The sequence below is a fragment of the Chiloscyllium plagiosum genome, chromosome 30 (assembly GCF_004010195.1).
Source record: "Chiloscyllium plagiosum isolate BGI_BamShark_2017 chromosome 30, ASM401019v2, whole genome shotgun sequence".
Lineage (NCBI taxonomy): Eukaryota > Metazoa > Chordata > Chondrichthyes > Orectolobiformes > Hemiscylliidae > Chiloscyllium > Chiloscyllium plagiosum.
Genome location: NC_057739.1, coordinates 44,011,539 through 44,026,797, shown reverse-complemented (window position 1 = coordinate 44,026,797; position 15,259 = coordinate 44,011,539). Strand labels below are relative to the sequence as shown.

General features: G+C 39.5%; 2 protein-coding genes across 7 annotated transcripts in view; one reads left to right on the top strand and one right to left on the bottom strand.

Moving 5' to 3' along the window:
* bbln (bublin coiled coil protein) overlaps positions 1–15,259 on the top strand; it is a 34,229-nt gene that overhangs the window by 8,246 nt on the left and 10,724 nt on the right. The window lies entirely within an intron of this gene.
* LOC122564982 (cip1-interacting zinc finger protein-like) overlaps positions 2,023–15,259 on the bottom strand; it is a 69,359-nt gene continuing 56,122 nt past the window's right edge. For 3 of the 4 annotated variants that reach the window (XM_043720560.1, XM_043720561.1, XM_043720562.1), the window contains 3 exons: positions 14,227–14,278; positions 10,655–10,776; positions 2,023–6,270 (listed from right to left, as the gene is read on the bottom strand). In XM_043720560.1, the coding sequence (XP_043576495.1) occupies positions 5,566–6,270; positions 10,655–10,776; positions 14,227–14,278 (879 nt within the window). In that variant the 3' untranslated portion in view covers positions 2,023–5,565. The remainder of the gene's footprint in view (positions 6,271–10,654; positions 10,777–14,226; positions 14,279–15,259) is intronic. The other variant, XM_043720563.1, reaches the window with a different exon arrangement.

The following is a 15,259-nucleotide window of genomic DNA, read 5'->3' as shown; positions in this document are numbered from 1 at the left end:
ATTTATTCACTTTTAACCGTTTCAAGACATCCAGCACTTCTTCCTCTGTAATCTGGTCATTTTGCAAGCTGTCACCATCTATTTCCCTACAGTCTATATTTTCCATATCCTTTTCCACAGTAAATATTGATGCAAAATATTCATTTAGTATCTCCCCCATTTTCTGTGGCTCCACACAAAGGCCGCCTTGCTGATCTTTGAGGGGCCCTATTCTCTCCCTAGTTACCCTTTTGTCCTTAATATATTTGTAAAAACCCTTTGGATTCTCCTTAATTCTATTTGCCAAAGCTATCTCATGTCCCTATTTTGCCCTCCTGATTTCCCTCTAAGTATACTCCTACTTTCTTTCTAAGGATTCACTCGATCTATCCTGTCTATACCTGACATATGCTTCCTTCTTTTTCTTAACCAAACCCTCAATTTCTTTAGTTATCCAGCATTCCCTATACCTACTAGCCTTTCCTTTCACCCTGATAGGAATATGCTTTCTCTGGATTCTTGTTATCTCATTTCTGAAGGCTTTCCATTTTCCAACCGCCCCTTTACCTGCGAACATCTGCCTCCAATCAGCTTTCGAAAGTTCTTGCCTAATACCATCAAAATTGGGCTTTCTCCAATTTAGAACTTCAACTTTTAGATCAGGTCTATCCTTCTCCATCACTATTATAAAACAAATAGAATTATGGTCTTGCTGCAGGATGCCTAGCCTCTAACATGCCACTGTATTTCTGTGGCTAGTTTAGTTTCTGGTCAGTAGAAACCCTCAGGATGTTGGTATTGGAACATTCAGTAATAACAACACCTTGAATGTCAAGGGCTGATGGCTGGATTGTCTCTTACTGGAAATGGCAATTGCCTGGCATTTGTGATATTAATGTTACTTGCCACTGCTCAGCCCAAGCCTAGCTATTGCCCAGAACTTGCTGCATTTGGGTACTGGCTGCCTTCAGTATCTGATGATCCTCAAATGGTGCTGAACATTGTCCACTCATCAGCAAACATGCCAACTTCTGACTGAATGAAGGGGAGATCATTGACAAAGCAGCTGAAGATGGTTGGGCCTAGGGCATTATCCTGAGGAACTCCAACAAAGATGTCACGGAACTGAGATGACTCATGTCCAACAACCACAACCATCTTCCCACGTGGAAGCCTAATTCTCATTGCTTCCCATTTTGCTAGGACTCTTTCATATCAAGGGCAGTCATTCTCACTTGAAAAATTAAGTAGCAAGAAATCTCAATCTACGGGTGGAGAAGTGCAAAGAATTTCTAAAATTATCATTTATATTTAGTGAGATACAATTTGCTATATATTTAAAAATTATTTCAACTAAAATGTGACTGAAGTTTTATTTTTAAAACCTCATTGCAAGCCAATTCAATCACTAAAACAAACATCTTTCTGAAATTACAGTGAAAACAGTTTTATTTCGGATAAGGGAAAACGACATTATTCACAAACAGCAACATGAAATTACTTTTAAAAAATTACTCAACATAAGGGACAACCATCTTCAAAAAAACAGTAGCATTTAAATGCCCCATTTCTCTAAATACACTGAACACTGTCCATCCAAAATATTCCTTTACTACAAACCCAATGTCATGTTCTTAAGAGGATTTGTTAACTGCTGATGATGCATTTGTGACATTTTACAGATCAGCTTGGTCAAGGATGCATAAAACAGATTAAAAAGAGTATATGCACTCCACTGTATACAGTTGTTCTACCTCCACAAATGTGTGTGAATAAGGTACCGTCCGAATGACAGAAGCAACTTTCTTGGTCGTTGTCATGCATGGATTGCCATGGATGAAGGATCCCAACATTTGAACCTTTATTTAGTCCAGCTCAGGGAGATGGAATGAGAACCTGATGGAGAACTGAGTCTGTGTGGTGCTGGGAAAGCACGGCAGGTCAGGCAGCATCCGAGGAGCAGGAGAAGAGACGTTTCGAGCATAAGCCCTTCATCAGGAATGAGACTCATTCTCGATTCTCCTGCTCCTCTGATGCTGCCTGACTTGCTGTGCTTTTCCAGCACCCCACTCTTCAACTCTGATCTCCAGCATTTGCAGTCCTCACTTTCTCCTGATGGAGAACTGGATAGTTCATTTGAACAAATTTCCTTTACATGGCATCTCAGTTTGAAATATTGGGACCATTTGGGAAGAAAATTACACAGGAAACACAAACAAAACGCTGGAGAAACTTGGCAGCATCTGTGGACGTGAGAAACTGAATTAACGGTGAGTTTGGTGCCATTTCTTCAGAACCAAGTAAGTCACATGGATTCAACATTAGCTGTTACTCTCTCCACAGGTGCTGCATATCAGTTTCTCCAGCATTTTTCATGTTTGCGTCAGTTTTCCAGTATTCACAGTATTTTGCTTTCATTAGAAAAGGCCTACATCTTATTAACTCCAGGTTTTAACTCAAGTATAAAGAATTCAGCTTTTTTCTTCTTTGAAGTAAGAGCAACTGAACTTAGACCAGATGACAGCACTGTAAGACTATGAACATCACATTTATTCATAAGTGTTTATGACACTAGATTCTCAAATGACTAATCTGAGGTGGTGATATGACAGTCAAAAATAGCAGATGCTCTGATGTCTGTACTGGCTTTACAGACTGCTATTCGGAGTATTTAATTAAGAGGAATACAGAGAACCATATACTGTGATGAAGCAAACACACATTCTTTTCAACAGCCATTTGAAATGAAGATCTGCCAGCTGATGGAGGAAAATGGCTCTTTCACAAAGGAGATTTGAGTCTGGGGATAGAGGAGTATCGTCAAGTGTGAACAATCCTGTGCAGAATGTGCTATCGATTCTGGTCCCACACGGGGACTTGTGTCAAATCGTACAAGCCAAATAGGTTATTGTGATAATTATCCCCAAACTTTCTTTAAAAACACACCTAACACATTCTTCATTCTACTAGTGTTCCACTGTACTAAAGGGTCCTGTATGAACCCTGACAGTGAACCTGGTAGCAGAATCTAATGTTCCAGATTCCAGTTCTGCCTTGACTCTATCGCAGAGGCCGGAAATGTTCAGTCTTCTGAGTACATTAAAATACAGGGATTGATGGATTTTTGGATACTAAGATATATAGCAGGAAAATGAAGTTAAGGTAGAAAATCTGCTATGACCATTTTTGAGTGATGGAACAGGCCAGATGGGTCTGCTCCTGATCCTATTTCTGGTTGACAACTTCTTTATTAAATTAAGAACATCCTATGTATGTCTAGGACCATGTGTACTCCTGGTAGCCCAATCCTTAAAAATACAAGTGTGCGCGCATTCAGATGAGAAATGTGGGTGACACACAAACAAGTGTCTCATACACCTGTATGACCTCCTCTCTCAACCTCCATCCTCAGTCAAAATGAAGTTTAATTGCTGCTCTCAAAGGGGTTACTTTGTTATAAAATCAAATTGTGTTCTGTTGTTAAAGTCTTAATAAAGTACTTCCAGGGATGTTATGTTTCCTTGACCTACTGCAGCTTAAACTGGGACACAGGACTCTGGGTTGGGGTACAGGGCAGCCACTGCTCAAGGACAGTCATGTTTGCCAAACCAAGCCAGAGAAAGCAGTAATTTCTCCAAACTTTAGGATTCTGTTATTTCAAGGACAGCTGGCTATTTTGGACACCATGAAATGCGCCCCTCTGAAGTAGTAGTTCATAGACGCAGTACAGTTTTAAAACAAGTTTACTGGAACACTGAGTGAAACAGATTCGAAATTTTAAAAAAAAAATCACTGGTGGCACTTCTTGGAAAATTGGCTGGCACAATTAATGTTCGCATTTGCATTGCCATATCAACAGACCAAAATAAAACATAAAAGTCCTTCCCAAGTCCTGTACCAACCATCACCAACTATTCTACCCATTCTGTACCTGGAGTACACGGTTCCAGGACTGAAAGCAAAGACTATGCTGGATTACAAACAGCAGGAGCCAGTCTTGTTAAATACTGCTGTAATTTCACACTTCAATCCCACTAGTGCCATGGCATTACATGCCATTACAGTTAGACCGCCCAAATAAGGTTAACAGCTTCTTAGTGTGTTCTTTGGCCAAAGGAAGTTTTTCCTAAAGTAGCTGAAGATATGGTGCCTTGTACAAGGGATCTCTCCGATGGACAAGAACAGCAACATCCCAAGGCACACCATCCTGATTTGGATATGTACTGCCTTTCCCTTGCTATTCAACATTCCGAAATTCCCTCATCGTGAGGACACATGTGGAAAGACGGAGAGCAGCCTACTAATTTTTCCAAATTACCTAGGGGGATACAATAAATTTGGGTTTGCTACAATCACCCACATCTTTTTGGTCATTAAAAATAGTGCTAGTTTGGTTGATTGGTAAGTAAAGCTAGAATAGTATCATCTAATGTTAATGCCAGAGCTGCATGCGTTTTAGTGGGATCATGTAGCATCAGGAACTGATGTTTAGAGAAAGGGATTCAGTGAATTTGTCGAAAAACCTTTTTCCCACAAGCCGCTTCATTTTAATCCATCATAGCTGATTCCAAACCATGCAAAAGAAACACTTTTATGCCACCCCCAACCCATAGCTCAAGCAAAGAAACTCTTTTTTTCCCCAAACCCTTACTTCACACTGTGCTGATTTAGCTGAAAACCCTCACTTCAGAAACCCCATTCACTCTCCCATAACCCCTCCCCCTCTCTCCCCCTCGCCATTGCTTCAGGAAGAAAGGACAAATAGCAACGAGTGCTTTTGGAATCAATACTGGGAATTGTGCAACAACCTTGGTAGGTCTGGGAGTGTATGCTACATTATGTTTCTACCATCTGTAATGCAAGTGTGCAACTTGCATATTGTGCAGATAATCTGTTATTGCTCAGTATGAAAATCAGTTAGCTATCTTACAGCAAATGGAAGTGTGTTTTTTCTAATGTTTAAAAAAGTGAAATCCACTAATCAGGATTCAGCAAAAGGATTCCATTTTCTACTTCACACTCAGTGACAAGTTTGCTATGGACTGCAATGCAATAATCCACAGCAAAGGGCTCCAAGTAGAAGCACCCTACTTGGCCATGCTACACCTCAATGTCTTCTATAAGCAGTTGCTGATTTGAAAGGAGGCTTTTTTTAAATTAAAAATAGGGTTTCAAGCCTACAAGGAATTACTTTGTTTTACAATACCTAAGATTCAGGTATCAGCAGTGAAGGGACAGTATTCAAACAGAAGGAATTACCCAGCTGCAGTACAAGAAGTAAAGACTGCAGTGATGTTACTTCCAAAAGCAAACACTGAAGGCTAATGCTCTAAGTTACAACACTAAAATCTTTGGAGCATTTAAGTTGCCTCTACTTTACAATTCATAAGAAGGTGCTAAAATATTTTTGAACAGGTACTGCATTGAGACACTACAGTTTATAATCAGCAGTGGACTTGCACATTATCTTCCCTCACTGACGAAAGAAAAATACATTATCACTGATAGACAGTCCACTGTGAATCTAACAGTGATAAACCCACATTTATCCCAACTGTGGTAAGAAAGAAAGATTTGGATCCTTCATTACTTCTTCCGTCTTGCAGAGAAACGACGGCCTCTAGTTGCCCTCCCAGATCTCGTTTTGGGGGTATTGAATTCCAAGGGTATGCAATCAATTACGACCTCTGCATCATTACTTTCCTCTTTGACAGTCACTCCTTCGCATTCCTTCTCAACCAGGGGCTCCTCTTCACCATCCTCTGTTTCACTAGGTTCCTCAGCCTTGGTCAAGCTGAGGTCACACTCTTCATTTCCATCCTGGTCATCATCTGCTGCTTCACTGCCAGTAATAGAACTCCCTTCACATTTCTCAGAAGCAGACACCTGCTCCACTGCTAAACTGGTACTGCCCAGTGCTTCACTATTTGGGGTAGGGGTCTCAATTAGTTTGCTAGCAAAGACTGTGACAGGTGCACTCTCAGAGATCTCTCCAGTCCCATCACTGGAGTTCTTCAGCTGGAGATTCTGAGAAGGGGAAGCACTGTCCTGGCCCACGCTGGGAACAGCATCATCAACACCCAACAGTGTTGGAGCCTGGATCTCAGAATTAGCACTCAGCTCCTCCGTTTCAGGCTCGCTGGCAGCAGCTTCAGTAGATGTTCTGTCAGTGTTCACCTCTTTCTGACCTGATTTGTGATCATCTGTTAAACCAAAGCTACTCACCCCAGATGGAGCTGGGTCTTGAGCAGAAGCTGATGAACAATCTTGGGCTCTTTGTGCTTTGTAACCCTGTTCAAAAAAAGAGTAAATACAAAAAAAAATGGAGAAAGGCACCAAATGTTTGGAAGTCTCAGTTACAAAATGCATACTTTTGGTCAATTTAGTTTTTTTGATGCTGATTGTAACACTTTTCTAAAAAAAGCAATGCCTTCCTTTCTAAGTTCCAATGCTGTGCTGTTCTCTGCTTGAGTATTCAGAGAAGTGATCTGCTCCTAAATCTTGTGCTAATGCTACAAAATTGGTGAGAATGTTACTTGTTGTCCAGTTTTCTGCTGCACTTTATGGGAGCTACATGGTTTCTGTTTAGTACCCAACACAACATAATCCATTGCCTGAGAAGGAGCCAGAATCCTACGAGCTCAGTCCTTCAACTTATGTGATCATTTTCAATTATCAGATGACATCCATCCACCAAAATCTGCAGCCCTCTCATTCACCCTGCTAATACTTAATTTCAGATATCTATTATTTCAGAGCATTTCAGATCTCCTTATCCTACTTCTGTAATCACCTCCTGCCATAGAATCTTCAGGGAACTCAGTATTTATCTAATTCTGGCATCATGCATATCCCATTTGAATCACTATATACTAGTTGACAGCTGCTTAGGCACTATAACTCTAGAATTTCCCACCTAACCCTCTCCAACTCTCACCCCTCTAGTCTCCTTTAAGATATTGCTTAAACATATTTCTTTGAATGTAGTTTTAGTCTCTTGTTGTTAGTATGACACGTGCTTTGCTGTCGACCTTTGATAAATTTCCTGTCTTTAAAATATGCCCAATATGCTAACAGATTTCTTACATTCAACTGAGAACTCCATTTAAATACTAATGCCAATGAAATGTTTTTCACGAAATCACATTTTTAAGAGTCGCAAAGATTTACAGCATGGAAATAGACCCTTCGGTCCAACTCGTCCTTGCCGACCAGATATCCTAAATTAATCTAGTCCCATTTGTCAGCACTCGCCCCTCTAAATCCTTCCTATTCATGTACCCATCCAGATGCCTTTTAAATGTGATAATTGTACCAGCCTCTACCATTTCCTCTGGCAACTCATTCCATATATGCACCCCCTCTGCGTGAAAAAGTTGTCCCATAGGATCCTTTTAAATCTTTCCACACTCACCCTAAACCATGCCCTCTAGTTATGGACACCACCAACCCAGGGAAAATACCTTGTCTGTTTAACCTATCTATGCTGCTCATGATTTTATAAACCTCTACACTCCGACACTCCAGAGAAAACAGCCCCAGCCTATTCAACCTCTCCCCATAGCTCAAACCCTCCAACCCTTTTCATTAACAAAATCCAAACCATTTGACTCTTTTTAATTCATTCTGAAAATCTTACAGCCAAAAATATTTAGAATCTTAGAAAAGCACAGCACAGATACAGGCCATGTAACCCACAGTCTGTGTTGGCTCTTTTGAACAGCAAACAGTCAGACCTCCACTCCTCTCTCTTTCCCACCTTTGCCTCTTGAATACCTCCTGAATTTACTATCATATCTGGCTGTGCATTTGGAATTATAAACATTTATTGGGTCAAAAATATCTTCTTTACGTCATCTTTGGTTCTTCTGCCGATCATCTTAAAATCAGTGCTTTTTGATCCTGACCATTTAATAACCTGAAACTTGTTTTTCTTCACTCAGTTTATTATATTAAACAACTCTATCCACTAGTTCCCAGTTTTGCTCCAGAATTAACTACTGGCCAGAACTGCATCCCTTATAGTCCGCCATTCAGACTTGTGCCTCAATGCTATTCAGTGTTTTCACCATGTAACAGATGCAAATTTTGTTTTAAGAAATTCTGTGAATAGGCCTGATCTCTTAGTTCTACAGATATATGTGGCATTGGATGAGCAGAGATATTCACATTGAAATGTATGTTTTAAAATAGACATCGACTGGGAACCAAAAAGAATGGATTGGTTGACCTCTTCTCTGTTGTTGCTATCACCATTTCTGAACCTCACACAATAAGTTGAGAGTTAATAAAGCCATAAAATGCATTTTGGATCTTCTGGGAGTTCATGCCAAATGTGAAGCATAAACTACTTGCACAGGAACAGGCCCACGATGAAATATGCTGCAATGCAACTTGTCTTTATACAAAGCAAAATACCGCAGGTATGGAAATATAAAATAAAAACACAAAATTCTGGAAATACTGTACAAGCATGGTAATATCTGTGGAGAGAGAAAAACTTCTGATGAAAGCTGAGGAAAGAATGGGAGATGTGTCTGGGTGGAAAGTCTTCAGAGGGTCAGTGTGGACTTGTTGGGCCGAAAGGCCTGTTCCACACTTTAGGGATTCTATTATTCCATGATTCATATACCAAAAATGTTGACCTGTTTTTGTTTTCCCCCCTCAGCAGATGCTGCCTGACTGGAGTATTTCCAAGATTTTCTGTTTGGATTTCAGATCTCCAACATCCATAGCATTTTTCTTTTATCTGAATCTAAAGGCAGCTACTTTTAACCTGGCATGTGTCTCACTCTGTGAAAAGAGGTACCACCAGTGGCCTCACCACCAGGTAAACACAGTACACAATCAGCAACTAAAGACAATGAAAGTACAAACTACAGTGCAGTACTGTCCAAACTCTTCTGAATTCTAGGTCCCAGTAATGCCATTTGAGTGTCTGCGATCAAGCAAGGTTAAGAGATCAGAAAAGGTCAACAACCCTCCCTCCAACTAGGCTTAAAAATTCAGATTAAAACCTCTGAAAACAGGCCAATAACAAGGTGGAAAATTAAAACACTGCTTCCATTAACCTCAGTGTATGGAAGTTTAAAACATATGGCAATCTGCCCAACCAAAGCCCAAGTACCCTTGGTTTTGTCCTTTTTTTGAAATGAAATGGCCTAGAAAAAGTAAAAGATGAAGATTTAAGGCTGGTAATAAACCCCCTACTCAAATCTGGGTAACAAATACAATTATAAATTCTCTGGATAAGCCAGATTGGTTTGCCCTGCAAAAATAAAACTATGGATGGATCAAACACATCAGTCAGTACAAGTCACCTACCAACGCTTAGCTTAAAAGACATGGTTGCACCATATACTTCCAGACAGGGACACAAACAAAAATTTGACTGAATTTAAATCCCAAGTCTGCTCCACTTGTATTTTGTGGAATTATTTCCTAGTTTTTGTGATTAGGCCAGCACGCATGGGAGTGGAAGCAGCAAATCAGCCCTTAATTGAAACGTAAAATGGACAACATAACATTTTTCCTTAATTGCTTTTGCAGAACAATTAACATGTCAAGAGAGATAATGCTGTAATGTTGACTTGAAAGGAGAGATGTGAAATCACAAGGATTAGCAGACAAAGAAAATGGAAAAATGGCAATGCGTTTCAACACGACAGACTTTAAAGTACAGACCACAAACTAGACAAGAGCATTGAAATGAAAAGTGAAGCAATATGGGACAGATGACTATTAAGCTGCAATACAGCACAAATACCTCAAAAGTAGAAGAAATGGCAAAACCCACAATGCAAACCAACATCAACAGAAACAATTCAAATGAAAGGTGAATGCATAATGGGTCACAGACTTGCTCCAATTTTCCTTCTCAAAGGTACTTGTATTTAATCATTACCATTTTTCACTGAAGGGGAACTTCTTCACAATTACAGATAGCTTTAAAAGACATCCAAGTATCTGGCATATAGGGACAGATGCAAAGCAGAGCTAATCTTGTTTGCCCAAACAATGTACCTCAAAGCCAAATTCAATAAAATTCCTTTGATGCAATGTTTTCAAACATATCACACTCTGCTCCCACAGCCTCTCAGTCCCAAATGTGATGGCTTTCCCTGATTATTCAAGCTCATGAACAGACTGAACAGTGATTGATGAAGCAGGTTCACAACATTTCATCCCTTTCCAGTTTGGTATCCAAAGTAAGATTCCAATTTCTAGGATTGCCAAGTTAATCAAGGGGCAAAATGTAGGAAGATTAAATGTAAACATATTCCTGGTCATGTTAACCTGTTAATGAGTAGAGGTACACTGATCAGTGCAAAATCTGAAGCAGCCAGCAACAAACACGTGACTAACTTTATATCAAACAGCAGCAAAAGACTAAAAAGCTCAGGGCTTTTAAGCTTAGATTGGAAAAATCTTAACTATTATTGCAGTAATAAAACTGGATTCAAAAGAAGGGACTTTAAAGCAAGTCTGAGACAACGGCAAACACCAGAATTAGAAGAGCAAAATGCTGACAAGGTAAATAGGTAGAGAAGAGAAGGCAGGAATAAATGAAGGTTGAAGAGTGTAAAAATGAAGGAAAGAGACAAGGTGAAAAGAGAGAAAAAGGATACTAAGGAGAGAATGAAACACAGGCCACATTATGGAACAACCATCTAACCTGAAGGTTCTGAAAATGCATCAGTGACTTGCAGTGGGTAAATCTGGCAGTGGACTCAGAATGGTAGAATTTGTGACACAGCTTGCAGAGGAAACCGGTCACAGGGACCACAAATTCCTGGCCTGTGAAGGGGAGGGGAACCAAGACGATCACTGTATGTTACATTGAATGTGCCCTTGTCATTAAAACACACAAAACTTATCAGAAGTAAAAAAAAAGGTAATGCATACAAGAGTTTTGTTTTCAACAAAAAGTCAGCTGTATAAGAGTTAACAGAAACTAGGCTCTCAGCCTCAGTCAGCATGATTAGCATTTTAGGATGGCAATGTGCAAAAAGCAGAAATCACCTTTCAGAATTCAGAGATGCATGGATGTGCATTAACAAGAGGAAAGCTTTGCAATGATATCATAATGGAAAGCCACAGGAATGAGTCTGGATACATAGATTTATGCTACAGAAACCAGTTTCGACAGTTTACAGCACCAATTTATCTGCACTAAGTAGATAAATAGTAGATGCTTAGGATGGGCTAAGTAATGAGAGAATAATTTTTCAGATGAGAGATCTAATGATGTGTATGAAATGGTTTGAGATAAGATAAAGGTAATCCAATTTTGGAAAAGAATCTAAACTTTAAAAGAAAAGTCTCACTCAAACTTGTTTCCAAAGGGTCTGTTGTGCAGTGTGAGAACTCAATGGCTATGGATCCAGCAGTGGCAGTTAAGCTAAAACTATTTTCATTGATCAATTCTCCAATGAAATTTTTTTAAAATTTGAACTTATAAATTTTGTGTCCTGAAGGTACGTTTATGCAAAACATGCAAAGGCCAAACACAAAGGTGAACTTTTAATATCAGGGCTGATGGTGTTCATTATAAGACTAGGTTACATTAATTTGTTCTGTATAGACTTGAGCTTAGAAGGTTGTAGAGTCATCCAATAGGGATGTTGAAAAGATTTCAAGAATTTGATAGGTTCATTACAGTGAAACCAATTCTGCTGGTAGAGGAATCCAGAAGAATTAGAACTAGGCCATACAAAAGCAAAATTCTTTGACACTTTTTCATACAAAAGATAGCAGATGTCCGAATCCTGCACCCCCTGAAGGCTGTGGGTGCTGGCAGTCAATCCGACTTTTGAAAGTTGAGAAAGATAGATTTTTGGTGGATTTGGGGGATCAAAGCTGGTACAGATCAGTTACAATTTAACTGAAGGAGTGGGGGGCAGACTCAATGGCTGACTCCTATTTCTAAGGGTGATCAGTTCCAGGAAAATTTTGCCAACTGCTTTGTACTGGAGGACGGCAAATAGTGAAACAAGTAATTCAATAGCAGTGTGCACTATTGGATGCTGCACAACCAGACATTTGTGCAAGTATCTGGGACTCACTAGTCCTGGAACTCTCTTCGATTGGACCAAAATGTGGTCCTATTGAGGGAATACAAGGATTACAGAACGCAGACATCTCCACCCAGGAAAGTTACAAGAGAGGGCCTTCTCTTTCTAACAAATTAGACTATTCCCACTCTGCAAGCCAATAACACAAAGTAATCTCCAATTAACTATCAAATGAGGTACAGATTTATCTCTGTTCATATTAACCTGACAATGCATCCCCTTCCTCCACAACATTAATGTTTAGTATGTCATCATTGCCTGATTCTGCACAGAGGGAAATTAATGAATCGCTAACTGAAATGAACAAATCAGAATGCAGTTAAGTGCTGCACACTGAGCCCAAATCATTTTACTTAGGAAGCTTGGTTTTTTTTTTAAAACTGGAGGGTTCTGCTGGCATTAAAAAGAACTTGATCATTTTAAACCACTGATGTTAACCACAACACACAACAGTCTCCATAGGAACAAGCATTTTAGCAAAGATAAAAAATATCTAAAAACAAAAACATCAACATACCAATTTCTTTGGCAACAAACATTTGGAGAGACTCTAAACAAGATAATCCCTGGATCCTTTTCTCAGTTACCAATCATCCTCAAACCATTTTCACCTGGCTCCTCCAAAAAAATGTGAAAAACTCATGGACCTTTTTAGCGCCAAAGCCAACAAGACTAAGATGAGCCATTGAGTGGCATCTGCTGTGTCGTTTGCTCTCCCACCATGTAATCTTCCCCACCTTGGTTCTCTTTTTCTAGTTTTTTTTAAAAGATGGTGATGAGAAATGGGTATCACTGGCAAAGCCAATATTTATGGACTGTCCTCAACTGTCCACCAGAAAGTGGTAGTTAACTAGCTTCTTGAACTGCTGCAGTCCTCACAGTGGACATACTCCCATGATAACATGTTTGTAATGGTTTGGTACAACTGATTGGCCTGGTAAGCCATTTAGTTACTAGGTCATAATTACAAAACTAACATTTTATTCCAGGTGCTTTCTAAAAAAAAAATTAACTGAATTTAAAATTTCCCAGCTACCATGTGCGATTGGAATTTTTTTATTTGATGAATTAATGTAGGCCTCCAGATTATTAGTCCATTGACAAAGACCCTTACAATTGGTTGCCCTTTCATTAATGCTCATGTCCTCTCCTTGCGGAAACCAACTGCTCTCTCAACCCTATTCCCACTTATCTGTGGAGCACCCAGTTTGCCTTCCTGGCTTCTATGCCAATTGACATTGGAAATAGTTTGTTCCCCTTCCTTTTAAGTCTGGAGTTGTCCCTTTATTTGCTACTGGCCTAGACTCCAAGCTCAAGCTGCTTCACTCATTAATGATTCCACCCCACCCTACTCCAACCTACTCAGTCCAGACTGTAACCTATCCTTTCCATTATCAATAATACCTGCTTCCATCTCTGTAATATCGCTCGTCTCCAGCCCTCTGAGTCTAATGCTGCTGGAACCCCCATTCATGGTTCTATTTCACTGAAGTATGCCTATTCCAATGCTCTATGACCATCCTCCTATTTTGCACCCTCCATAAACATGAGCTCAGCCAATACTCCATCACCCAAATCCTGACCCTCACCAAGACCCAACACCACTATCCGGTTCCCAATTCACTAAGGCACAAATTTAACATTTTTATCCTAGTGCTCAAATCCATCCATGATCTGGTTTTACCATAATCTCTGTAAATACCTCGAACCATTCAACCCTCTGAGAATTTTGCATTCCTCAAACTCTGGCCTCCTGGACTTTGCAATGGCAGCTGTAACTTCAGCCACCTAGGCCTGAGCTCTGTTGTCGCTCCCAAAACCTATTTGTTTTTCCTTTCTTCTTTTAAGAACCTCATTAAAGTATACATCTCTTCACCAAACCTAGTCATCCGTCCTATATATTCTTTTAGGCATAGTGTCAATCTTTGGCCACTTACATTTCTGGGAACTGCCTTGGGGCATTTCACGTGTGAGGTAAACACAACTGGATGTTACCAAGTAAATTCATTTGGTTTAATTAAAATTGTTGCGAAATCAGAGGTTAACAGTTCTTTTACTTGCATATTCAAGTATCCATATAATTCTCTAATGTGTTATTTAAACAAACTTAATAGATTTTAATGGGAAAAAAAGCAATAAGCAAAATACATTAGCTTACTTCTCTTGTACTCACCATACACAGCCTCAGCATCATATGGCTCCTTCTCAAACTCTGACAGCAATGCCTAGATGTACAAAGCATACGTTTATTTTTTTCCTCCCCTTTCAAAAATGTACATTTTATTCACGAGGTTGTAAAATTCCATGCCATTTCAAGAAAAGCCGAGCAATTAACAAAATCCACAGTGAAAAAAGGTGATTTGTTCCACCAAGCTTTTTTTATCCAGAGTTATTCAAGGATATTTCATTGGAGAAATTTTACCTGCTCCCCAATCCATACAATCTTTGACCCCCTAATTTAAGATCAATTAACCCCTTGTTCTCCTCCCATAAGCAAACACGCAGTAGCGATTCCTCTACTGTGATTATCTCCATTGTCTTATTAACTTAATTCCTTTTTACAAAACATTTATTGGCTGCTATACATAAATTTCCTTGACCTGAATGGCTACTCTATTTATTCACCATTCTTTGGGTATGACTTCTAAACTTGCTCAAAGGTTGTAAACTTTGGAATTGAGGTATGTCTAACAATCACTGTCAATATCGAACAATTTCTAATTTCAACCTCACACCTTTCAATACTTTAAAAGCCTCTGTGGTGTCTCTGCAGTTTACTCCTCCACAGTAAGTTTTGAATCGGACAATTATACATTTCCCATCTCTGAATCCAGTGACCCATATTAACTCCCAGTCTCAAAACAGCTTAGAATTTTAAAATTCTATCTTGTTTCAAATCCTTCCAATGTCTTCACCCATCACAATCTCTGTAAACTTTTTCAACTTGATAATTCTCTGGGTTTTCCACGTACATCCAATTCTGCACACCTCTAATTATTCTAATAATGGTATCTGTGCCTTCAGCTGCCTCAGACCTAAGCTGCTCAATTCCTTAAACCTGTCTGCCACCTCTTCCCTTTAAAACAGTCTTAAAAGCATACTTCTTTGATCAAACATTTAGTGACCTGCCCTAGAAACTCCTTACGTGACTCATCAAATTCTGTTGCACAACACTCTTGAAGGAAAGTTCAACCAAGTTAAAAGCA